Source organism: Schistocerca americana, chromosome X, assembly GCF_021461395.2.
Source record: "Schistocerca americana isolate TAMUIC-IGC-003095 chromosome X, iqSchAmer2.1, whole genome shotgun sequence".
Classification (NCBI taxonomy): domain Eukaryota; kingdom Metazoa; phylum Arthropoda; class Insecta; order Orthoptera; family Acrididae; genus Schistocerca; species Schistocerca americana.
The window spans coordinates 169287824-169315214 of NC_060130.1; the positions used below are offsets into that span (position 1 = coordinate 169287824).

General features: G+C 43.1%; 1 protein-coding gene across 1 annotated transcript in view; it reads left to right on the top strand.

Annotated features, from left to right (window-relative positions):
• LOC124555888 (sodium channel protein Nach-like) overlaps window positions 1-27391 on the top strand; it is a 198314-nt gene that overhangs the window by 130688 nt on the left and 40235 nt on the right. Inside the window, exons 8-10 of the mRNA XM_047129948.1 lie at window positions 11029-11305; window positions 21374-21427; window positions 24811-24919. Of these exons, the coding sequence (XP_046985904.1) occupies window positions 11029-11305; window positions 21374-21427; window positions 24811-24919 (440 nt within the window). The remainder of the gene's footprint in view (window positions 1-11028; window positions 11306-21373; window positions 21428-24810; window positions 24920-27391) is intronic.

Here is a 27391-nt window from a genome sequence, read left to right on the forward strand (position 1 = left end):
GCCATGGTCTCCGAGGTGATAGTCCATGCTGCTGCAAACGTCGTCGAACTGTTCGTGCAGATGATTGTCGTCTTGAAAACGTCCCCATATGTTGACTCAGGGATCGAGACGTGGCTGCACGATCTGTTACAGCCATGCGGATAAGAAGCCTGTCATCTCGACTGCTAGTGATACGAGACCGTTGGGACCCAGCACGGCGTTCCGTATTACCCTCCTGAACCCACCGATTCCATATTCTGCTAACAGTCATTGGATCTCGACCAACGCGAGCAGCAATGTCGCGGTACGATAAACCACAATCGCGATAGGCTAAAATCCGACCTTTATCAAAGTCGGAAACGTGATGGTACGCATTTCTCCTCGTTACACGAAGCATCACAACAACGTTTCGCCAGGCAACGCCGGTCAACTGCTGTTTGTGTATGAGAAATAGGTTGGAAACTTTCCTCATATCAGCACGTTGTAGGTGTCGCCACCGGCGCCAACCTTTTGTGAATGCTCTGAAAAGCTAATCTTCTGCATATCACAGCATCTTCTTCCTGTCGGTTAAATTTCGCGTCTGTAGCACGTCATCTTCGTGGCGTAGCAATTTTAATGGGCAATAGTGTATAACTTACTTTTGAAAGTATCCTCGTAATACAGATCACTGATGATACCTAGCATGAAATGGCGAAATCTGTTTGGTTAGACATAAATAAAACATTCAGTAGAAAAAGACTGAATTTGTCTTATCTACATGATAAACATAAATGAAGGAGCAATTGTGGAAGAATAACTGCAAAGATTAATAATAAATTTCCAAATAGAGTATCCCAGTCAACTTGGCGAATTCATTCTCCCAATTTATAATTTCTATAAACGGAAGTTCACCTTTCTTCAGTTTATCTTTTAAGTTAGTTCGTAGGTTCAGTGTCGCCTCGCGTGTCCCTGTATATATCTCAAACATAAACAGTTCCCCCCCCCCCCCCCCCTCCGGAGGACGGCTTCTACACGTTTCTCCATTGTACTATAAATAATTCGCGCGGCAGTACTTTTTCACCATGACTTCCTAAATTGATAGTCCGGTAAAATTCGTACCTGTCAGTACCTGCGTTCTTTAGAAGTTAGTTTATTCCAATCTTCTTGAAGTCTGAGGGTATTTAGTGTATTTCATTCTTGTATTTCGTATACTAGGTTGATCAATTTTATCAGTGTTGCTTTTCCGATGGAGCTCAATAATTCGATGGTAAAGTCTTATAGTCTACGTGCCTTGTTTCGGCTTAGGTCTTTCAGTGCTCTGTCAAATTATACTCTCAGTTATCATGTCCCTTATGCGATCTCTATCTGCTTTCCCTTCCTTTTGTATGTGATTGCTTTCGAGTTAGTCTCCTTTGGATCGACCCCTCCTCCCCGTCTATCTCCTACATATTCATTCCACATTTCAGCCTTTGTTTGGTTCTGGCTTTTCTTCTCTTCCAGCCATACCCGCTTTGCCATTTTGTACTTAGACCCAGTCTCATATTTAAATCTCTGTATTGCCTTTTGATTTCTTTAAATATGTTTTCTTGAATTCAATTATTTAAACTAGGTCTTTTCTTTTGGCCTATTTCATTCATTTTTAATCTGTAGTTCGTAACAAATAAATCATGTTCAATGCCGACACCTGTCCTTGGAATGATTTTTAGTTTAAAATCTTTCTTCGAAATCGGCTTCTATTATGTATGAAAAGCTCTCGGGCGAGAGCCTAAATCATCGTGACAAACATTGACGATATTTCGAGAGCTGACCGAGACTTCATTATCAGGCGTCTTGATGGGTTGTTGCCAGGAGCTGCTGGTAATAATGATGCTTGGGTCCACCTTCGCTAGGTCGTTAGCACCCACACTAAAATATTATGAGATATGTGTACGTAAAAGATGTTAAACAGAAAAAGTGTTTAAAAAGAATTTCAAGTATAGAAATTCCTTACATCTCTTGTGTCACCCCCCCCCCCCCCCGTCACCCCCACCCGTCCTTCACCCAACTGCTCCACCCACACATCCAAATATAAATACACATAATGTTGTCAGTTATTTTTAAGACCTTCGATAAAAACCAGAAATCAAGACATAATGTTCTAAATTAGTACAGCGTATAAATATGTCTAATGGATCACTGGATCGAACAAGAATGACTCTGGCACTGGTATACAGTGATACCTCGAGACTGGGGTCCAAACACTGCACAAAGATTTCAGTGTTTTACCATACTTGTCGCGTCATCAGCTAAAATAGAGGGCAGGTCTCTACAAAAATCAGATCCCCATTAAGATAACTTTTGCTCTCGAGTCAAAACATGGAACGACATCAGTAAATTTTCAGTTTTATTTGCTGTCGATGTAGACGTTCGATCTGTCAGTGTTTCTACACAAGTCTCCTTATTCAGTATAGCTTTCCGAGAAACTTTCATTGATCTTAAGTAAAATGGATTCCATTTGTGAATATTGTTTCCAGCCTTGGAATGATTTGACTGAGTTTTGTGTACAGTTGGAATCTACCTCGCCTATAATCGAATAACTGGAAAACTATTGTCAAATGAGTGTGTTGAGAGAACTGTCCCGAAAACCGTATCTGTGATACTCAAAGCATCTCAAGTATTACGTACTCCCGTTGACACTGTTTCCCTTCCGGAAAAGACCAGTATGAAACACGCACAGCCACTTGTCTATGAGCGGTGTGTCAGAGGCAGGGGAAGCAGTCTAAAGCAAGAATGCGTGACACCCATCTACCTTACCAACAAGTATTTAGTTCTGTATAAACCTGACAGAGAGATAGAGCCAGGACGATATTCCTCTAGCGTTGGAAAGCCATATGTATACCGTGTCAGAGTAAGCCAGAAACAGAAGGGTGGGGGTTCATTGACCGTCGGTAGCTAAAAAGTACGGCGAATAATGGAATCCCTCAAAGAAATTTCGGTAAGGGATGGGGATGAGACAATGTGTGCTGTGTGTGTGTGTGTGTGTGTGTGTGTGTGTGTGTGTGTGTGTGGGTGGGTGTGTGTGTGTGCGTGTGTGCGTGTGTATGTGTGTGTGTGTGTGTGTGCGCGCGCGCGCCTAGGGAACCACTCCAACGTGCTGAAGAAACCTTCTGAATAATAAAGGGTGCTACCAGCTGCAGATCATGGACCACGTCGAAAGAGACGATGCTTATCGCCTGGTTTCTGAGATAATACTTGGTTCATTTCTCGAACTGGCAGAGAAGATGAAAGCAATCACCTTGCAAGGTACCACGTGTGGGAGGTAGAAAGAGGTGTGAATTTTTATTTAAACTCTATAAATGAAATGCAAGGAGCGTTGTTCAACATATAAGTGGTTTATTCAATGAAACTGCATTAAACTGTATATGCAATAATTATTGAAATTTTATCAAATTCATTAAACATTCGCTCACAAATTATTCAAATAATGATAAACAAAAATAAAAAAATTGGGTCGCCAGTTCCTGTATAAAGTATTAAAAAAAAACGACAAATAGAATTGAATTGATACCAAGAGCTCACAACAAGCGAATTATATAATATGCCTGCCCTGGTATTTGCCTTTTAACATGAGCATTGTATGACTTTATTCTAATTTAACATATAAATAAATTACACGAGACGGGTTGACCTGGTGTAATAAATGAGGAAGGAATAAAATTAAAAAAAAAAAAAAAACAGCTGAACATATGACTCTCTTAGCCGGCAAACGGTGAATACTGTGCCTTGCGTCTTTATGAGCATCTAACACATTGCAAGGAAATTGAAGAAAGCAAAAGAAGAATGCGCAGCTAGGAAAGCGGGCGTTTTCTGTATTACCATGTTCATAGCGTGGTCAGCGTGGCGGTGGAGTCGGCTGATTGCGTGCGGCTGCATCGAGACTCTGTCGGCGACGTAGTTGATAGCGTCTAACATGCCCTACGCTGAAAATAGTGACCGAAACCTGCTACTGGAAGTTATCATTACTGGATGACGGTATGCGTCGATCTGCAAGTGCAAACCTACGTGAAACTGCATAAAATAAAGCTCAAAACTGTTCCAACAGTACTACCGTCATCGGACATGTAGTAAATCAAAATGTGATCCTGAGTTAAGCTCTTGATAACGCGCACAGTGAGTGAAGCACGCCTACTTGGATATAACAAACTTTGCTTTCTACGCTGCTTGCGACGAATGCAAAGAGCATCGTCTCATGACAAGCGATAAGAGAATCATTGCGACCTATCGGAAGCAGTCAAGAGTGAACTCCTGCCTCCTCAGATGCAATATTCGGAATCCCCTATACTAGTGAACTCCTCGCACTTGGGGAGAGAGAGCCGCTCCCCTACAGCATCTTGTCTCAGCCCTTCCGCAAATTACGTAGCTCGTACTATTTTTCAAAGCGAACCTGAGATTCTCGCCAATGAAGAGCTCCGTTTCAAAATTTCCTCCCTCCTTGCCGTCGCATTCCGCGAGGAAAAGAGAGCGATACCCTGTGTGAGACAGTATACAAATAAACCAAGACTCCTCCCTTTGAGTATTGCCACAACGTTCCCAGGTGTTCCGCTCGCGGGAAACGGCCAAAATTCCCCGCGCGACTTGAGATTCTTGGACACTCAAGTCGTGCTGTTGCTATTCAACTCGCCGCTCTGTCTGTGTTACCTAGAACCGTGGCTGAGCTGTTTCTCGCTCTAAGTTTGTAGTCTCTGCTGCCTCGGGCACACGTGCGAATGTCCACGGCTTCCCTTGGCAGCGTGTCGATGTATGCAGCGTCTTCCTCTGGGGGCCTGCCCTCTGTGGAGCGTGCCGACATGGGCGCGCGACCGCCGCTCGCCCGTGGGCGCACTACCTGTGTCCACCTGGTCGCCGGGCTTCCCAGCTAGGAATGCATCAGAAGAATTCCTTTGACGCACAAAGTGTACCAAGTTTGCAAAGAGAAGAATCATAGCCCTTTACCGATGCTTAATGACACAATTATTCACCTCCATCACACTTCATATATTGCAATAAACTAATGACTGATTTTAAAAGCAATTATCTCCTTTAATTATAAACATGAAAAGCTTTGACGCTTTTCAACCTTTGCTCATTGTGTTTTGACGATGCTCACAATAAATACACTCCTGGAAATGGAAAAAAGAACACATTGACACCGGTGTGTCAGACCCACCATACTTGCTCCGGACACTGCGAGAGGGCTGTACAAGCAATGATCACACGCACGGCACAGCGGACACACCAGGAACCGCGGTGTTGGCCGTCGAATGGCGCTAGCTGCGCAGCATTTGTGCACCGCCGCCGTCAGTGTCAGCCAGTTTGCCGTGGCATACGGAGCTCCATCGCAGTCTTTAACACTGGTAGCATGCCGCGACAGCGTGGACGTGAACCGTATGTGCAGTTGACGGACTTTGAGCGAGGGCGTATAGTGGGCATGCGGGAGGCCGGGTGGACGTACCGCCGAATTGCTCAACACGTGGGGCGTGAGGTCTCCACAGTACATCGATGTTGTCGCCAGTGGTCGGCGGAAGGTGCACGTGCCCGTCGACCTGGGACCGGACCGCAGCGACGCACGGATGCACGCCAAGACCGTAGGATCCTACGCAGTGCCGTAGGGGACCGCACCGCCACTTCCCAGCAAATTAGGGACACTGTTGCTCCTGGGGTATCGGCGAGGACCATTCGCAACCGTCTCCATGAAGCTGGGCTACGGTCCCGCACACCGTTAGGCCGTCTTCCGCTCACGCCCCAACATCGTGCAGCCCGCCTCCAGTGGTGTCGCGACAGGCGTCAATGGAGGGACGAATGGAGACGTGTCGTCTTCAGCGATGAGAGTCGCTTCTGCCTTGGTGCCAATGATGGTCGTATGCGTGTTTGTCGCCGTGCAGGTGAGCGCCACAATCAGGACTGCATACGACCGAGGCACACAGGGCCAACACCCGGCATCATGGTGTGGGGAGCGATCTCCTACACTGGCCGTACACCACTGGTGATCGTCGAGGGGACACTGAATAGTGCACGGTACATCCAAACCGTCATCGAACCCATCGTTCTACCATTCCTAGACCGGCAAGGGAACTTGCTGTTCCAACAGGACAATGCACGTCCGCATGTATCCCGTGCCACCCATCGTGCTCTAGAAGGTGTAAGTCAACTATCCTGGCCAGCAAGATCTCCGGATCTGTCCCCCATTGAGCATGTTTGGGACTGGATGAAGCGTCGTCTCACGCGGTCTGCACGTCCAGCACGAACGCTGGTCCAACTGAGGCGCCAGGTGGAAATGGCATAGCAAGCCGTTCCACAGGACTACATCCAGCATCTCTACGATCGTCTCCATGGGAGAATAGCAGCCTGCATTGCTGCGAAAGGTGGATATACACTGTACTAGTGCCGACATTGTGCATGCTCTGTTGCCTGTGTCTATGTGCCTGTGGTTCTGTCAGTGTGATCATGTGATGTATCTGACCCCAGGAATGTGTCAATAAAGTTTCCCCTTCCTGGGACAATGAATTCGCGGTGTTCTTATTTCAATTTCCAGGAGTGTAACATAGTCCATAGAAATGACGGTAAACCTCTGGTTATGAGCAGAGTAGGTGTCTTAACTTCAACCATAATTTGCCTAGACCTGCGCCATAGGATTCAGAGCAGCAGGGTCCCTCTAAATGAATGAATGGCACGTTATGAAGGGTGGTCACAACGTTTCAGTTATCACCTCAAAAAATAAAGTTATGTAATTACGTTTTGTTTATTTGTTCACAAGTATGTGCCAGTAGACCTGATGTACTCTGAATTCGTTGCGAAACGGTTATCATAAAATGCTGTTAGACGAGCCAAAATAAAACAGTGCAGTCCACTGATAAAATCTACTGTCGAAATCGTTTCTGTGTATGAAGGGGAACAATAACACGACAATTTTTGCTGCCAGGTACTCCATATCAGTGACTCCAGTAGTCATTAGACATCGTGAGAGAGTAGAAAGGGGTGGTCCGCGGAACTCCCGGACTTCGAACGAGGTCAGGTGATTGGGTCACTTGTGTCATTCGTCTGTACGCGAAATTTCCACACAACTAAACATCCCTAGGTCCACTGTTTCCGATGTGATAATGAACTGGAACCAGAAGGGAGACGTACAGCACAAAAGCGTACAGGCCGATATCGTCTGTTGACTGACAGAGACCGCTGACAGTTAAAGAGGGTCGTAATGTGTAATAGGCAGGCATCTATCCAGGCCATGACATAGGAATTCCAGGATCCACTGCACGTACTGCGACAGTTAGCCGTGAGATGAGAAAACTTGTATTTCATGTTCGAACGGCTGCTCATAAGCCACACATCACGCCGGTAAATGCCAAACGACGCCTCGCTTGGTGTAAGGAGCGTAAACATTGGACGATTGAACAGTGGAAAAACTTTGTGTGAAGTGACGAATCACGGTACACAATGTGGCGATCCGATGACGGGGTGTGGGTATGGCGAATGCCCGGTGAAAGTCATCTGCCAATGTGTGTAGTGCCAAAATTAAAATTCGGAGGCGGTGGTGCTATGGTGTGGTCGTGTATCTCATGGAGACGGCTTGCACCCCTTGATGTTTTGCGTGGTACTATCACAGCACAGCCCTACATTGCTATTTAAGCATCTTCCTGCTTTCCACTGTTAGAGAGCAGTTCGTGGATGGTGACTGCATCTTTCAACACTATCGAGCCACCTGTTCATAACGCACGGCCTGTGGCGGAGTGGTTACACGGCAATAACATCCCTGTAATAGACTGGCCTGCACTGAGTCCTGACCTGAATCCTATAGAACACCTCTGGGATGTTTTGCAATGGCGACTTCGTGCCAGGCCTCAGCAACCGACATCGATACCTCTCCTCAGTGCAGCACTCCTTGAAGAATGGGCTGCCATTCCTGACTGAACGTATACCTGCAAGAGTGGAAGCTGTCATCAAGGCTAAGGGTGGGCTAACGCCATATTGAATTCCAGCATTACCGGTGGAGGGTGCCACGAACTTGTAAGTAATTTTCAGTCAGGTGTCCGGATACTTTTGATCACATAGTGTATGTGAAAGAGCAGGGGCCGGCCGGAGTGGCCGAGCGGTTCTAGGCGCTACAGTCTGGAACCGCGCGACCGCTACGATCGCAGTTTCGAATCCTGCCTCGGACATGGATGTGTGTGATGTCCTTACGTTAGTTAGGTTTAAGTAGTTCTAAGTTCTAGGGGACTTGTGATCTCAGAAGTTAAGTCCCATAGTGCTCAGAGCCATTTTTGAAAAGAGCAGGGATTGTTCGGAGAGGAGTGAGCAGTAAGAGGTACGCCACAAACAGATAGCTGATTTTAACCAGATTATTCCCTCTCACGGGCAGTGACGCTTCCTCCCATGTTTGATGTCTTTTTGACTCAACAGCGAGGCAACAACCTCCAACGGAAATGGCATATTCTGTCTCATTGTTTTCGCTTCAGGCCTCAATGGCAGTTGTACCCGGTTGAACGTATCCCATGACCTGCTACTAAGGTTGACGATACTTGTTTTTCCTATATTGGTACTATTTTCTCTGCTACATGCACTTGTAGTATTGCTTGTACTGTGCTAAGGAAATTACAGCAGGTAAGAAATTTCCATCAATTCCAGTCCTTCCAGATGACACGCAGTTCTCCAGTGAATATAGTGTACTCATTGTGAAAGCGAATCCAGAAGTCATCGTTCGTGAAACAACTAAACTGTCATCGGAATCCTCTTTCTTTAAACCGTCGTATTATACGATTTCATAACAGCAGTGTAACTGTGCAGTATTATAGAATAAAGATTTATGAGCCACAGTCCGCCCCGATAGCTGAATGGTTGCCGGCACGGTAGCTCAGCGTGTTAGCTCAGAGGGCTGCTCGCCCTTTGTAATAAAAAAAACTGAGTAAAGAAATCAACGATCAAGTAGAACGGATGTCTTGTGACGTCCACCAACACCAAACGCAACGAGCAATACAAAAAAATGGGGGGAGGGGGGGGGGGGACGGGTTGGATTCCCGGCTGGGTCGGGGTTGGGTTGGGTTCTATTTGGGGGAAGAGTTGAGTTGGGTTGTTTTGGGGAAGGAGACCAGACAGCGAGGTCATCGGTCTCATCGGATTAAGGAAGGACCGGGAAGGAAGTCGGCCGTGCCCTTTCAAGGGAACCATCCCGACATTTGCCTGGAGCGATTTAGGGAAATCACGGAAAGCCTAAATCAGGATGGCTGGACGCAGGATTGAACCGTCGTCCTCCCGAGTGCGAGTCCAGTGTGCTAACCACTGCGCCACCTCGCTCGGTTGGGTCGGGGATTTTCCGCTCAGACACTGGGTGTTGTGTCGTCTTCATCATTATTTCTACCCTATCCGGCGCGCAGGTCGCCCAAAGTGGCGTCGAATGTAATAAGACGTGCACCAAGGCGGCCGGACCTGCCCTGCAAGGGGCCTCCCGGCCAATGACGCCAAACGCAAATTTTTTATCAGTTACAGCTAAGGAACATGTAGCAGAGGTGCTAATTTGCTCCAAGCTCGGATAGAAACATTGATAGGAGCCCAACTCATCTCTAGAAGGCAGTTTCTCGGACAAACCCCAAACGTACAAGTTGCTCTCAATACAGTCGTTCCATCGTCGAGAGGACAATGGGTTATTATGCATGTATCTGTGCCTTGGGAAATATTTTATACTCTTGCCACACCACGAAGAATCACTGTATGATGTTATGCGGATTCTCACCATAAGGTAACAGCGGCCTGGAATGGGGAACAATTCCAAAACAATTAATTCTTCAGTTTTAGTCCTGCACCACCTTTTACTTCATGTGATTCCTCAACATATTCCTTCCATATCTGTTTGTTCACTTCCACGGATGGTGACCGAGCGACGTGTCGCAGTGGCTAGCACAGAGGAATCGCATTCGGGGGGACGACAGCCCAAATCATTGTCCGGCTCTCCAGATTTAGGTTTTCAGTGATTTCCCTAAGGGATTGTTGTTTTGAAGGGGCACGGCCGATTTCTTCCTCATCCGTCCGTAGTTCGAATCTGTGCTCTGTCTCTAATGACACCGTTCACGACAGTACGTCAATCATTGTCCTTTCTCCCTCCACGGATGCTGCCATCTACAAATTTTTATTTAGTACGCCCTGTTCACTTTTCTTGGCTTTCTGTTTGTTAGGGACCTAATTTTTCTATACATTTCTTGTAATTTACCTTGATTTATAATTCTAAGGTCCGCAGCTCGTGGTCTCCCGGTAGCGTTCTCTCTTCCCGAGCACGGGGTCCCGGGTTCGACTCCCGGCGGGGTCAGGGATTTTCACTTGCCTCGAGATGACTGGCTGTTGTTGTGTCATCATCATCATTCATCCCCATTGCGGTAGGAGGAAGGCAATAGCAAAACCACCTCCCCCAGGGCTTTGCCTAGTACGGCGGTGCGGGTCTCCCGCATCGTCCCCTACGCTGTGTTACAATGTATGGGACTTCATCATTTAATTCTTCAGTTTCTGCACTCTGGGGTTCCATCCACTCCTCTCTGGTTTGATCAATAAATCCTTCTATTTCTTTATTCTGGTCTTTATATTTTTTTTAATTCTATAAAGCCGGCCGGATGGCCGAGCGGTTCTAGGCGCTTCAGTCTGGAACCGCGCGACCTCTACGGTCGCAGGTTCGAATCCTGCCTCGAGCATGAATGTGTGTGATGTCTTTAGGTTAGTTAGGTTTAAGTAGTTCTAAGTTCTAGGGGACTGATGACCTCAGATGTTAAGTCCCACAGTGATTAGAGCCATTTGAACCAATTCTATAAAAGACTGTGCTCCAGAAGCAAAAATTAAAACCTACACGCAATTAGATGTATTTTGAGTTCTGGTTATAGACCTAAGTGATAATTTTTCTAATTGGCAGGAGTTTCAACAAGCCTGAAACCGCTGCATGTCAGTGTAAACGCTTCACATATGTAAAGTCTGATGAGGAAACCTCATTCCATTTCTAGCTGCAGGGCGGCCTGATCAAAACATGAGAAGTGTGGTGCTACTATGGGAGATCGATTTTTGGGAGACTCGTTGTTTCAGGTGTATATCCACGGGCCCAACGAGATTCCGGACTCCGCAATCCGCCACACGGAGCTACTTCAAAACCAATACAAGACTCTGGACTTGACGGGCTTGGCCATATACAGCACGGCGAACACGCACTCGCTGTCGGTGAAGCAGCGCAAGTGCCGCTTCCTGCACGAGAGCAACCTGCTCATCAGCCCCGTCTACACGTACAACATGTGCCGCATGCAGTGCCGCATGCAGCTGTCCTACGACCTCTGCGGCTGCGTGGCTCACTTCTACCGCCCTGTCGGTAAGTACTGGACAAGTTCCGGGGCAAATCCGCCCATCTGCGTCCTTACCTAGGATCAACATGGAGCAGCATCGAGTTCTTACTACTACAATTGATTCTTAAAAAGTGAAATAGAAGAGAGAACGTTCTCATCCACTGTGGTGACATGTGGAGCCAATTTGTAACCATTGTATGACATATTCAGAATTCGATATGAATATATCATACACTACTTGCCGTTAAAATTGCTACACCAAGAAGAAATGCAGATGATAAACGGGTATTAATTGGAAAAATATATTATAACTGGCATGTGATTACATTTTCACGGCCGGCCGGTGTGGCCGTGCGGTTCTAGGCGCGTCAGTCTGGAACCGTGAGACCGCTACGGTCGCAGGTTCGAATCCTGCCTTGGGCATGGATGTGTGTGATGTCCTTAAGTTAGTTAGGTTTAAGTAGTTCTAAGTTCTAGGGGACTGATGACCTCAGCTGTTAAGTCCCATAGTGCTCAGAGCCATTTGAACCATTTGAACATTTTCACGCAATTTGGGTGCATAGATCCTGAGAAATCAGTACCCAGAACAACCACCTCTGGCCGTAATAACGGCCTTGATACGCCTGGGCATTGAGTCAAACAGAGCTTGGATGGCGTGTACAGGTACAGCTGCCCACGCAGCTTAAACACGATACCACAGTACATCAAGAGTAGTGACTGGCGTATTGTGACGAGCCAGTTGCACGGCCACCATTGACCAGACGTTTCCAATTGGTGAGAGATCTGGAGAATGTGTTAGCCCGGGCAGCAGTCGAACATTTTCTGAATCCAGAAAGGGCCGTACAGGACCTGCAACATGCGGTCGTCCATTATCCTGCTGAAATGTAGGGTTTCGCAGGGATCGAATGAAGGGTAGAGCCACGGGTCGTAACACATCTGAAATGTAATGTCCAATGTTCAAAGTGCCGTCAATGCGAACAAGAGGTGACCGAAACGTGTAACCAATGGCACCCCATACCATCACGCCGGGTGATACGCCAAGGTGGCGATGACGAACACACGCTTCCAATTTGCGTTCACCGCGATGTCGCCAAACACGAATGCGACCATCATGATGCTGTAAATAGAACCTGGATTCACCCGAAAAAATGAAGTTTTGCCATTCGTGCACCCAGGTTCGTCGTTGAGTACATCGCAGGCGCTCCTGTGTGTGATGCAGCGTCAAGGGTAACCGCAGCCATGGTCTCCGAACTGATAGTCTATGCTGCAGCAAACGTCGTCGAACTGTTCGTGCAGATGGTTGTTGTCTTGCAAACGTCCCCATCTGTTGACTCAGGGATCGAGACGTGGCTGTATGATCCGTTACAGCCATGCGGATACGATGCCTGTCATCTCGACTGCTAGTGATACGAGGCCGTTGGGATCGAGCACGGCGTTCTGTATTACCCTCCTGAACCCACCGATTCCATATTCTGCTGACAGTCATTGGATCTCGACCAACGCGAGCAGTGATGTCGCGATACGATAAACCGCAATCGCGATAGGCTACAATTCGATCTTTATCAAAGTCGGAAACGTGATTTCTCCTCCTTACACGAGGCATCACAACAACGTTTCACCAGGCAACGCCGGTCAACTGCTGATTGTGTATGAGAAATCGGTTGGAAACTTTCCTCATGTCGGCACGTTGTAGGTGCCGCCACCGGCGCCAACCTTGTGTGAATGCTCTGAAAAGCTAATCATTTGTATATCACAGCATCTTCTTCCTGTCGGTTAAATTGTGTATCTGTAACGCGTCATTTTCGTAGTGTAGCAGTTTTAGTGACCAGTAGTGTATCTTTCTTGGTGTAGCTCAAAATTAATCTTTTCATTCTTCTTTGGGCTGCTATTAGTTTAAGGACAATGAACTAATTCAATGTCCATGTCTCTCAGCTATAAGTTATTACTGGCAGTATACATTGGTCAAAGCTGTTTTTCTTAGCTGCCCCGACTCTTGGACTTGAAAACTGGGGAGTATCTTCCATAAGCTTGCCAGCCTAATTCAATACATTGAAATATTTCTGGTTTTAAGTCTCCTTCCATATTTAGCAGGTGACCCAGATAGATATATTCTGTGAGCCTCTTAAGTTATATGCTTCCTACATCTATCTTTCCCTCTGGTGTCCACACATTCATCATCATCGTCCATTCGTAGACATATTCTATGACCCTTTGAAGTAGCATACTCCCAACAGATGTATGTCCGTCTGGTGTTCATTCATTCATCACGATCTTGGATTTATCATTGTACATTTTTAGACCAACTTCAGAGCAGACTGAGGCAAGTTCACTAACAAGTATTAGAAGTTCTTCTATACTATTTGCTAATAATACAATGTTGTCAACGGACCTCAGGCTGTTTTAAATCTCTTTCCCAGAATTTGCATTCCCTTTGTTTTACTATCTAATTTACACATCGATTTTTCGAGAACTACTGAAGAAAGTTGTTTCCCGGCCTTTTCGATGGGAAACTCATTGGTTTCTTCAACTACATTTACAAACGCTGTGAGGGTTTTGTACATTTTGTATAAAACTTTTTATATTGGCCTGTTCTATCCCTTGCTCTGTTAGAGCCTCAAACACTGCTGGGTGACTGATCGAATCTAATTCCTTTTCGTACTCTATGAAGGGAAGGAGAAGAGGTAGATGGTATTCATTTGTTCTATTAATTGTTTCATGTAGAGTGAGGATATGGTAAGGTGTACTAAATCCCGCGCGGAATGCAACTTGCTCAGTGGGTTGGGCCAGGTCAAGAGTAGTGTTCAATTTGGTGTTCAAAATTCCAGTTAAAATTTTGTGCCGTACGGACAGGAAGCTGATAGGGCTATAGTTCTTTGTAACTTTTGTACTACCTTTCCTGTGTATTAGTATTATTTTGGCTTTATCCCAGTCTCTTGGTAATTTGTCATTGTCCAAACAATTTGAAAATATTTTAGCTAAATGTTTTGTAGACTCGTCATTCAACATCTTTAAAATATCGAGTGGGAGATCATCACTACCTGGAGCGGTTCCTTTTGTCATATCGTATGTAGCATGTAGCTACTTCGGAAACAGAGGCATTCAATTCGTGTAGGATTATTATATTTTAATTTTACAATTAATCGTTTAAAATTGCGAAGAATAAAATAAAACGCGAAGAAAAGATGGTGGTAGTGGGAATCAAGCCCTAGCCGAGAAATTGCCACTCAGTGTGCTTGGAAACTTTTTATAACTTAGTTTTTTTACCATTTTTTAAACTAGGACCTTAAGGGATCAGGTCGTTGGTTGGCAGAGGCAGGATTGGCAGAGGCGGCAACTCGAAGCCTGTTCACGTCTTCTACTTCTTCTCGTTCCTGGGTATGTAGTCCAAGGGATGAAACGTTTTGGCTATTTACAGGCGCAAAACACAACATACAGGAAGTAAAGGTGTCATTCAACACATGCAAATGTAAAACTGCTCCAAAATCCGTCTAGATTCAACGAATCCACGAAGAAGAAACATGACCCTACAACGGCCAAGTTGGCGTGTATCCAGGTTGGCTTCTCACGAACTAAAAATGATGTATAGTCCCCTGAGTACATCAGGCGTGAACATAAGTTCCCAAGCCATGATCTACCTTCTGACTTCTAGGCCACTGCTCCGTTAGGTCAACTGCTCCTCAAAAAGCCCCCTACTCTACACTTGCACCGTACATCACACGCACATTCTAAAAAACACTCATCTGATGCTCTGAGAAATGTAGCACTCGTAGTGCCAGAAGACATGACGCCACGTCAGTATATGCAAAGTCGAAAACAGACAACTGCGTCCCGTCTCAGAGTTGGTCGTAGCACGGTTGACCATTATTTCAGTACTCGACACTGGTTTTTAGTTTTCGCCGAGAGAGCGCTACAGGAGAAATGGAGTAATATTAGTGCAATTCACGGCTCACATTGGAAGAGAAATGGCACAATTTTAGTGCCATATTTACAGTGCGCCGTAACACATTAGCACATGATAACCGACCGCCATTCGTTAAGCCATCTGAGTGTAAGGTAGTAATGGGACTGCTCTATTTTGTATACGCCTCCGCAGTTACCTTACTGGCTGGGTGACTTCACTGCACATATTCATAAATTTTATATCACATTAGACGTAAGGAAAAAATTACAGAATTGTAGGGAAATAAAACAATTTTGTGAAAAAAACTGCGTTTGCATATTGGGAAGAGGCAGCTTGTACAATCCATTAACCTAGTACCGACTGGATGCAGCAGTGGGATGTATACCACGGAAAAATGTCCGATTCCATCACAGCACAAACTCTCTGCTTTATAATAATTATTATTCGCTGCCTACACCCATACGTCAGAAACCTTTACAATTCCCACTTTAGCAATATTACACTAATTTATACATACACTTAGACAAAGCTGTATTCAGGGAAATTACCGAAATTTACAACAGAACTTGTGGGATTTTAATGTAAACACTAGATGTAAGTGGCGGATGACGTCACACAATTATAATGAAATAGAAGAATGAGAGAACATTCCAAATTATACGTCAAACTGTGCAATACATGGACGTAATAAAATGATGTTCACAAAAGATATCAAATAGAATTAAGCTACAGTATAAAAGAAGATGATACCACATATCTACTATAGATTACTAAGTAGATGGTGAAACATTCTTAGTTAGTTCCATGCTCATGCATCATTTGAACGATCAATCACAATGATCTCGAATCAATCATTTTTACATCACGTCACAAATTAATTAGTATACATGGCTTCATGATGACCATCTACAACTGCTTCTTTTTTAATATTCATAAGTGAGTTTGTAAACGCTACCCACAACCATTTACACGTGACAATAATACAAATTCTTCTGTTCAATAGGAGGATTTGTTAAAGAGAAACTCTTGCAGTTTATTTTCAAAGTATAGTTTGGTGCCTTCCACACATTTTATACTGCTGGGTAAGTGGTCAAAAATTTTCGCTACAGTATTGTGCGCCATTCTTTGTGCTAGAGACAACCATAATTGGAGCAATGAATGTCATTTTTCCTGTCGGTACTGCAATTACATAAATCATTGTTTCTTTTGAACTACAGTGGATTATCTACAACATTCTGAGTGAATAAATACACTATGTGATCAAAAGCATCCAGACACTCCCAAAAACATACGTTTTATCATATTAGGTGCATTGTGCTGCCACCTACTGTCAGATACTTCATTCAGCAACCTCAGTAGTCATTTGACATCGCGAGAGAACAGAATGGGGCGCTCCGCGGAACTCATGGACTTCGAACGTGGTCAGGTGATTGGGTGTCACTTGTGTCATACGTCTGTACGCAAGATTTCCACACTCCTAAACATCCCTAGATCATCTGTTTCCGATGTAATAGTGAAGACGTACTTTGCGCTATTGACCAACCGTGCACCCAGTGAGTGATGATAATACAGTTTTGGCACCGATTTCAACGGCCTTTCTGTTTTATGCAGAGAGCATCTCTGATATACTGGCCTTATTTTTCGTAAATATAATGTGAAATATGTTTTATGACCTCCAGCTAACATTAGGGTCCTTTTAGATTACGTTAAGGATGATCTTGGTTTTTGTAAGGCAAGTGTCTATCGTATTCCTTGTAGCTGTCGGATATCATATACTGGTCAGCCACCCAGGATCGTGGAAGACCGGTGTACTGAACATAAGCGTCAACCACGCTTAGACGAGGAAATCGGCTATTGCAGAACACTGTCTTGACACCGGTCATCCAGTGGAATATAACAACACGGAGATTCTGGCATGCACTTCTTGCTACTGGGATAGTGGTATTCAGGAAGCAGTTGAGTTTAAAGTAACACGTAATCTTGTAAATAGAGAGATAGGTTTCTGCTTAAGTTCTGCGTGGAATCCTACTCTCTCTCTCTTGTTAAAAAACAGTGGGATACAGTTAATGCTATTTCATCCGTTCTTTAATAATTTCACTATCGGTAACTTCTGGCATCAGTGATCTTTGGCTGTGCATTGGCGCTAGTGTTTACTGTGTGTGTGTGTGTGTGTGTTTCCGGAATTGCCCTGCAAACCGAGGTTTTAAATTCCCTTCTACACCACTTACTTGCTGCAGTTTTGACTCGAAAAATACAGGGAGTGCACCTGTCGAAAGATCGACGGTTGTCGGCGATGTCGTTTGGCTGCATTCCCGTATTCGACCCACATGATGTCTATATTATCATAGTTCTCTATATATTTGAAAGAGACAAGAAGCTCTTGCACCTTATTACTCAGTCGCGTAATATTATGATTCAATAAGCTAATTTAATTTTACTCTGTATTTTTAAGAATTTTGTGTGACTCCTTTCTTGTATCAACTTCTTTCATGAGAGGGTTTCCCGAATCCAGATTCTGACGATAAAAAACACCCCTCTGACACCAGTAACCATAGAGATCTTGCTTTGTGCCTTGGTGACCTCCGTGAATTTTCTGCAAGAGTCTCAGCCAACCTATCTTTCCCTCTCTTGTTCATGTATAGGTCGTGCCTAGTATAAATTAATTTCCAAATTATATTAACAAACATTGCGCTCGTATGAGATTCCATTTTAGTCAGCAGCAGCTTGCTCAACTCCGTGTTCACACGGTTCACAGCAGTGTCAACACCGGAATGATCACGGTGTTGTAGGAGTTCCACAAAATTGTTTAGTTACTACTCCTATTTCATCCAGGTCATCCTTGTACTGTAGTTTCCGTCTTTAGCGAGGCTTTCCCCGGCTCCACTTACTCTGATAACATGAAACTCTTTGTCAAAAACTTTACACAAGTTCTATCCACCCTCTGTCAACTGGCTAATGATAGCACCTGTGTTCACAATACTTGTGACCTGGTACCCTTATCCTAATCTACCCTGTACCATCTGGCCAACACTCCTGGTGTAGCTACTTCCAACAGCAAAACCCTTTCTTTCTACTCGCTTTTGGTACTGACCTACACTTAACTTTTTTGCTAAAAGTACACTGCACCCTGCTGTGATCTACACCCCCGTTCTACTAAGGGGAACAAGTTAAACTGTTCTCCTAGGTAAACTGACGTTCTGTGGGATTGATGGTATAGCAAACTAATAGATAATTTCATATCTGGCTAAAAGAATGCGGAAAGTGGTACTTAGTAATTCTGCCAATATATTCCGCGGCAATAATTCTGGCTAGGGAGAGGTCCACTACTATTCCTCATATATAAACCATCTTCCATCTAATATACAACGAGCAGAATTAGCTCTTTTTAGCGATGGCACTAGTATTATAATCAATCCAGGCATACATACAGAAAAAGAAGAAATGGTAAACAATGTTCTTACACGCATCATTGACTGGTTTTCTGTGAATGGTCTCACCCTCAATTCCTGCAAAGACAACATATTCAATTCTGCACATCTAGGGGTACAATACCAGTGATAAGTGTAATACATGCTGAGGAAATAAGAACTTCGCAGTTAGAAGGTGTCCATATGGATGAGAAAGCAAACTCGAAAAAGCACATTTTGTAACTACTGAAACAACTTAGTCCAGCCACATTTCCACTTAGAGTCACTGCGAATCTTGGGAAGAGACATATTAGTAAGCTGACGTATTTTGCATATTTTCATTCAATAATGTCATATTGAATAATGTTCTGGGCTAACCCATCTTTAAGAAAGAAAGCCTTCGTTGCTTAAAAACGTGTTGTAAGAATAATATGTGGTGCTCACCAACGATCATCTTGAAGACATCCGTTTAAGGTCTTCGACATTATGACTAATGCTTCGCAGTATATATATTTCATCATGAAGTTTGACATTAATAATACAGTTCGAAGGGAGCAATGATATACGTAATTCCAATACCAGAACGAGAAATAACATTCATTACTCCACATGAAGGTTGTCTTTAACAAAAAAGGGTGCAAAAATGCTACAAAAAAATATTTCGATCGCTTATCAAGTGACGTAAATTGTCTGACAGATAGTAAAGTATGAGTACAAACTGAGGAAGTTTCTCGTTGACAATTTCTAATATTTCGTAGATAATTTGTGTTTTTGTAATGTGCAATATGTCGTGCATAGGAAGTACTAACTCAAATTTGCAAAAAAAATCAAAAATGTTCAGAATGCAACCATATATACAAATTAATTTGCGATGTGATTCGCTCCACATTGTTACGATTTATCGTGAAAAATGATCAGTGGAAGATGAAACTAAATAACTGTCGGATTATGTATTGGATGGATCGAGTAAACGATGCAAATACGAACTGTCAAATATGATCGTGCTACAATATATAAGGGAGATAACACAAGGTATCTGTATTTTAATAAATACGAGGGCTATCCACAAAGTACATTACGTTTTGGAATTAAAAATAAATAAAGTGTTGAATTTTTTTTTTATTATATACAGATGAAAGCCACACTTAAATACTACTTTTCTACATAGTTGCCATTTAAATTATGGCACTGATAGTAGCGATGGACGAGCTTGGAAATTCCTTCGTCGTAAAATTCGGCCGCTTGCGCCTTTAACCACGTGGTTACCTCTTCTTGAAGCTGTGCGTCGTCATCAAAACGCTGCATAGCCAACCACTTCTTCATTGCTAGGAATAAGTGGAAGTCGCTCGGTGCCAGGTCGTGACTGTACGGCGGATGAGGAAACAACTCCCACTTAAAAGATTCGAGAACTTCACGAGTGGCATTTGCCGTGTGGGCCCGGGTGTAGTCGTGAATCAGCAAGATCTTTGAGCCCAACTTTCCCCTACGCTTGTTTTGTATTCCTCTTCTGAGGTTGTGCAGAGTTTGGAAATACCTTTGAGAGTTTATTGTAGTGCCTCTTTCCAGGAAATCCACAAAAATCACACCTTTTCTGTCCCAAAAGAGGTAACCACGTGGTTGAAGGCGCAGGCGGCCGAATTTTACGACGAAGGAATTTCCAAGCTCGTCCATCGCTACGATAAGTGCCTTAATTTAAATGACAACTATGTAGAAAAGTAGTGTTTAAGTGTGGCTTTCATCTGTATATAATAAAAAAAATTTCCAATTCTTTATTTATTTTTAATTCCAAAACGTAGTGTACTTTGTGGATAGCCCTCGTATATGATTAAAAAGGTTCAACTTCCATGTTCTGTAAAAGGATATTGCTGAAATTGACAGCAGCAAACTATTGTGATACCTAAATTATACGTTAATACATTTTTCTCATCATGTGAGACTCCTTTAGAGAGAAACAGCAGTTTCAAAATCTTGTACATTCACGTACAAAGTGCAACTTGAATCGATAGTTTTTACCGACACCCGGTCCAGGTTAATACTTTCATGCTATTCCTGACTTATTTTAAACCTTGTTGGAGGTGGTTAATTCATGATTAAATGTTTTACTACCACACTCATAATAAAAGTCGAATGGAATGTCTATAAAAACTCGTATCTAATTATGAATGAAGATATGCTCCTATATACTTTCCGATTCATCATATTACATACATCGACCAGTTACTTCTCTTAGAGACCATTTATCACATATTCTGTCATCTTGCAGCTAAGGATGTCGAAGGAAGATATGTTAATATAGTTTTAACGTCACAGTTGTGGGGAGAAACCATGACACATTTGGATGTCAAAACGGTTAATTTATGATAGGGTATCTAATATATGCTTTAAATTCTAAGAAAAATCTAGGGATTGTGTGTCAAAATCAATGACTGTCCACGAAAACAAATATCTCTGATCGTAAATTGAAAATTCATTTTATTTTGGAACCAAAGAAACCAGTATTATTTCCAAGTCCGAATTATCTGTATTGTTTTGTCAAAAATCTCCTCTTAGTTCTGTTAAAACTGATAACAAAGTAATCCATACTGTTCTTACAGTTTCGAATCAATAAAATTATTGTATGTGTACGTAAAAGAAAATTTCTGTCTTAGTACAGTCACGCACACTGTCTGAGAAAAATAAAATTAAGTACTGAACGAGTTCCATTTCTTCGTTCCTAGAACCAATATTTTGTCACGAATCGTGCTAATAAGATGTGTTATGTCTCATTTCTCACTTCTTTTTTCCAGGAAAATTCCCTATATGTGATTCTGAAGGGATTACATGCCTTGGAGAACATTCTGGTAAGTGAAAGAATGTAAACTTCACTTAAAAATCAAATTTTCGTTATAGTCATAACTTTATGTAACAACGTGAGTACGTTGTATTGTACAACACGAATGTGTCGAAATTGCTTTTCAGTTTTTCTGACGTTGCTACAAGCCTGAAATTAGTTTATGGGCACTGTTTGATATAATATACAATCTGCGACGGTAAACAATGCTTTAATGAAGATATTATGTTCGAAAATGCTATCTGAATTCTGTTCGAGAAAGAAAGACAGATTTTCCGCAACACTATTTTCAAGGCATGGTTTAATTGGCGGAGGTATGCCATTGACTTCTACCAACCTGAAAACTAGCTCACGTTGCTAGTTTTGGAGGAATCTGAAAATCGATACAATCTCATTTTTTCACATATAGTAGGCATTTAGATGGGTTAACGTCACATCAACATACAGACAAAATTCTAGGACTATGGAAACCAAAACTGATCACTTGATTTCATTGTTTGCTATCAAGGAAGCCAACAAGTCGCCCTGGCCCATTTTTCTATACCTTACTGGCAGTTGTATCCATATTCGAGTACTACGTAGTAACTTACTTAGAACTGCCTCAAATGGTTACTGGACCATAGTTGTCACATAACCAAATATTGGAATGAATTTCTGAAGCTTTCTGGGCCTTCTCATTTTCCGTGGATTTTCTGAAGACTCATTCATTTTACCTTCTAAATGATGCAATATACCTGTATGTAAAAACTTCATGAAATATTACAACTGTATGCTGGACCAGAACAGTATCTATGGTGAACAAACCGTTTTCATTATAGTAACTGACAAGTGACCATAAACAGTAAACTCGGGAACTTCACACTAGTTATTGCGAAATCAAAAGTGCTGCACTAAACCTGCTTGGGAAACTAGTTCGTATTGGGTACTTAGCAGATTTGCGAATAGAACAGAGTATTTGTGGACTGACGAAATGGAAACACATGAAATGAGAATCGATACGGGCCACAACGGTAACTCTTAATGTTCTCACGGGGGGGTTGTTATAATATCATCATTATTCACCGTATGTATTAAAGAGTTGCCAGGTAACGTTAGTTGCGATATGAAGAGTTTAGCAGATGGCGTTGTTATATTTTGAAAAATGTGGGACTGTCCATTACCTGAATGTGCAACTGCTCTTATCTCTCGTCGTAGGATTACGGTGACATAATTAGCACCAGTATCATCAGATAAATAGACTATACCAGACTCTGTACAGGGTGTCCCAGGAGAATTGGTAAATATTCAGGGATATGGACAGGGAAGCTGATTTGAAACAAAAGACTTCATGCGACATATACTTTTTCCGAATGGGTTCCGAGATAGACCACATTTAATGTACTCGTATATTAGTTTTTGGACTAGTAGTGCGCACGTATGTGGCTTACCCACCCTACCTCTTTGGCATTTATTCTAACCCAACCTACCTCGTTCTTTTCTGTCTCTTTGTTGGAGATGTCTTTCTGTCATCAAACTACCAATTTCAACGTGCAGTTGTCCCTGGTGTGTTGTGAGCGAGTATATCAGAGAGAAACATCCGTTAAGTGTGTTTGTACACGCACTTGCTAAAATGCCACGCATCTACACTGATGAAGAATATACAGATATGGTTTATGTTCACGGCTTCTGCTCCTGTCGAAAAATAACGTCGGCGCTTTCCGACACTTCAAATTCATGACCATCGAGTATTTGCCAGTTTTCAAATTTGGTGATATACGTATTCTTCCAAGCTCCCATTTTTCTTCCGAACAACCTGTGCAGGAACAGCAACACATTTTTAAGATGGTGCAGCACAATCCAACAACCATTATACGGAGACTTTCTACGCGTATCAGTGTCCAATGAACACTCGCATGGCGAACATTGCTTGAGGTGTACTTGTACACATTTCACATAAAACAACAACAATGTACATTAAATATGTTCTATCTTGGGAACCTATCTCGGAAACTGTTAGGAATATGGCATACGTCCATATGAAGTTTTTTGTTTCAAATGATCGTTTCTGTTATATCCTCAATTCTGACCATTTCTACTGGGACGCACTGTATAATGTAAGGTTTAATTCGTGACGAGAAGGGTGGGAGGGGGATTAATTTTTAGGTATTGGTGGAATACATTACAGCATCACATACTAGCATATAGACTGTTACCTAGGATGTTGCGGTTGGGGCTAGTTTCGTGCAAAGGGGATAAGCGTTTTCAGTTACACTGGTCCTTTGGTGAAATACGAGTATCTTCGCATGTTACGTAGGACCTCGCTGTCTATGCCTGACATTCTGTAGGAATGATTTTTTTCTGTATTGAAAATAAATCCGCATAAGGATGAGAATTTAATACTGGAGTAGCAGTTCAATAGCGTTCGGTCAAGCTGTTGATGGTGTTACACTTCCCATTCCCGTCTGTGTAAATAGAAAGCATTTGTCAGTAGGAATAATAAAAATTACGACTGTAGACTAAAGCAAATCATTGTTTCTCATCGTTTCATGTTTGTGACCGAAGTCTTTTGATCATTATAGCTGTGAAGCCGTACGATTTCCTATAAACTGATAACATTAATAAATAACCATCCGGATAACATGTAAATATATAAGATTGATTTTTATGGACTTGATGATGATCTATGTGGTCGTAACTAGCGATCAGTAAAACGTTTTTATACAGACAGCAGCATGTACAGGTGGTCATGACCTCTTTACAATTTTCTAGTTGAGGTTACTGCCTAAGTGGTGGTTGTTATCTCCTACTAATTTGAGATGTGAAGTAAGGAATGAGTAAGGGTGAAATTGAGAAATACGAGGTTTTTAACGAAGTATGATAAGCCATTTCAGAAATACGAGGTGATGGATTGCTGGAATGAGGGAGAGTGAAACAGATTATAGGAACTTAACAGAGGAAGTTTGAAACTTGGACTGAAAATCAATTGTAATCAAACTAAAACAACGCACAAATAGAAAATAGTTTGAACAAAAAATGAGTTTTTCGTTTAGGGTTACTGAAAAGAGCGACTGGACTGACAGCATGGTAAATAACAGGAACATAAAATACCATAGAATGATTTCGTTAAACTAAATAGAGTTTTCAGAATCAAGTTTCCGATATGTCTGAAGCTGGATGTCTATTGTTAGTGTACACCATATGTAACTTATGACAATGAAACAAATACTTTTAATGTAAAACTGAACAGTGTTCCCCGATGGCAATGGGACAAATACTTGTACAACTGTGCGAAATTTAGCGAACAATGGAGACACTTGTATTGCGTATTACCGAGAGACATGAAAAAAAAAAGGAACAGACTGAGTGAAGACGTAATTACGACTGTTTTGAAATCACTTTTCTCTGATGTTTCAGATTCTCTCATCAAGGTGATCGATCCTAAAACGCAGAATAAAGTTTGTGACTGTATGCCGCCCTGTGATGACGTCAATTACATGATTGAACTAGAAAACGACATGCCATGGCAAGTAACGAAACTTTTAAATACATTATAACAACAACGGTACATTCATAGGTCTACAGTTTCATATTAATTCTTGTACAGGATGTACTATTTATTTTGACCACCGCAAATAAATTTTTGTCTAGAAAAAAAACTATTATTGTTGACAAAACGGTGGATGTGCAATTTTCTGGGGTTCCCATTTGTTTACTGTCAACTCCACAAATGGACGAGCCACGTTACCTCACTGTGTACTACTGCAGGAGAGCCAAAGTCTGGTTTGTGTTATGTTTCTAGTAACGTCACGTTTACGCAAATGGTACATTGTGATACACGTGTTGAGGAGAAATATAGGGCGTTATTTAAAAACTAAGTACTGCTTTTCATATCTTCGTTAAGTACGAAGTCAAATGAAAGGTAATCATTGTGGTTAATGTCCACCTGGTAGCTAAAAAACATTTAGTTGGCAACTTTATTTGGCTTCTGGACAATACATTATGGGTGATGGTTCAGATTAATGGAACATCCTGTAGAAAAATGGTTCAAATGGCTCTAAGCACTATGGGACTTAACTTCTGAGGTCATCAGTCTCCTGGAACTTAGAACTACTTAAACCTAACTAACCTAAGGACATCACACACATCCACGCCCGAGGCAGGAAACGAACATGCGACCGTAGCGGTCGCGCGGTTCCCATCCTGTAGAAAATCACTGTGTTAGGCATGTCACGACATAGCGGCAATCATTGACAAAGGTCCTGTCGCCATCGTCCAACTTCTGGATGCTGAGGAAGAACGTCAGTTAGAAGGAGGATGACAGTGATGAACGGTTGCTTAGCTCTCTGTTGTTCTTCTGTTACTCGTGATCATAGAAATAAAGAAAGCAAAGAAGGTTGAACCTGTCGCAGGAGCGTAGTTTAATCTTTTCGTCCATCACTGCAGGGATCACAGACCTCGACACACCATCCGACGTACACCTTCAAACGTGTCACATGCCCCCGCCGTGAGTTTTGCATGGGACAAAATATACTGAGGCGACAACAGTTGGGGGATAGCTATATTCACATACACAGATGGCTGCAGTATCGCTACACAAGGTATAAAAGGGCGATACATTGGCGGAGATGTACTCGGGTGCTTCATGTGGAAGGGTTTCCAACGAGAATTAACAGACTCTGAACGCAGAATGGTACACTACTGGCCATAAAAATTGTTACATCACGAAGATGACGTGCTACAGACGCGAAATTTAACCGACAGGAAGAAGATGCTGTGATATGCAAATGATTAGCTTTTCAGAACATCCACACAAGGTTGGCGCCGGTGGCGACACCTACAACGTGCTGATATGAGGAAAGTTTCCAACCGATTTCTCATGCACAAACAGCAGTTGACCGGCGTTGCCTGGTGAAACGTTGTTGTGATGCCTCGTGTAAGGAAGAGAAATGCATACCATCACGTTTCCGACTTTTATAAAGGTCGGATTGTAGCCTATCGCGATTGCGATTTATCGTATCGCGATATTGCTGCTCGCGTTGGTCCAGATCCAATGACTGTTAGCGGAATATGGAATCGGTAGATTCAGGAGGGTAATACAGAACGCCATGCTGTATCCCAAAGACCTCGTATCACTAGCAGCCGAGATGACAGGCATCTAATCCGCGTGGCTGAAATGGATCGTACAGCCACGTCTCGATCCCTGAGTCAACAGAGGGGACGTTTGCGAAACAACAACCATCTGCACCAACAGTTCGACGACGTTTGCAGCAGCATGGACTATCAGCTCGGAGACCACGGCTGCGGTTACCCTTGACGCTGCATCACAGACAGGAGCGCCTGCGATGGTGTACTCATCGACGAACCTGGGTGCACCAATGGCAAAACGTCATTTTTTCAGATGAATCCAGGTTCTGTTTACAGCATCATGATGGTCGCATCCGTGTTTGGCGACATCGCGGTGGGCGCACATTGGAAGCGTGTATTCGTCAGCACCATACTGGCGTACACATAGCGTGATGGTATGGGGTACCATTGGTTACACGTCTCGGTCACGTCTTGTTCGCATTGACGGCACTTTGAACAGTGGACGTTACATTTCAGATGTATTACGACCCGTGGCTCTACCCTTCATTCGATCCCTGCGAAACCCTACCTATCAGCAGGATAATGCACGACCGCATGTTGCAGGTCCTGTACAGACTTTTCTGGATACAGAAAATGTTCGACTGCTGCCCTGGCCAGCATATTCTCCAGATCTCTCACCAACTGAAAATGTCTGGTCAATGGTGGCCGAGCAACAGGCTCGTCACAATACGTCAGTCACTACTCTTGATCAACTGTGGCATCGTGTTGCTGTACACTCCATCCAAGCTCTGTTTGACTCAATGCTCAGGCATATCAAGGCCGTTATTAGTGCCAGAGGTGGTTGTTCTGGGTACTGATTTCTCAGGATCTATGCACCCAAATTGCGTGAAAATGTAATCACATGTCAGCT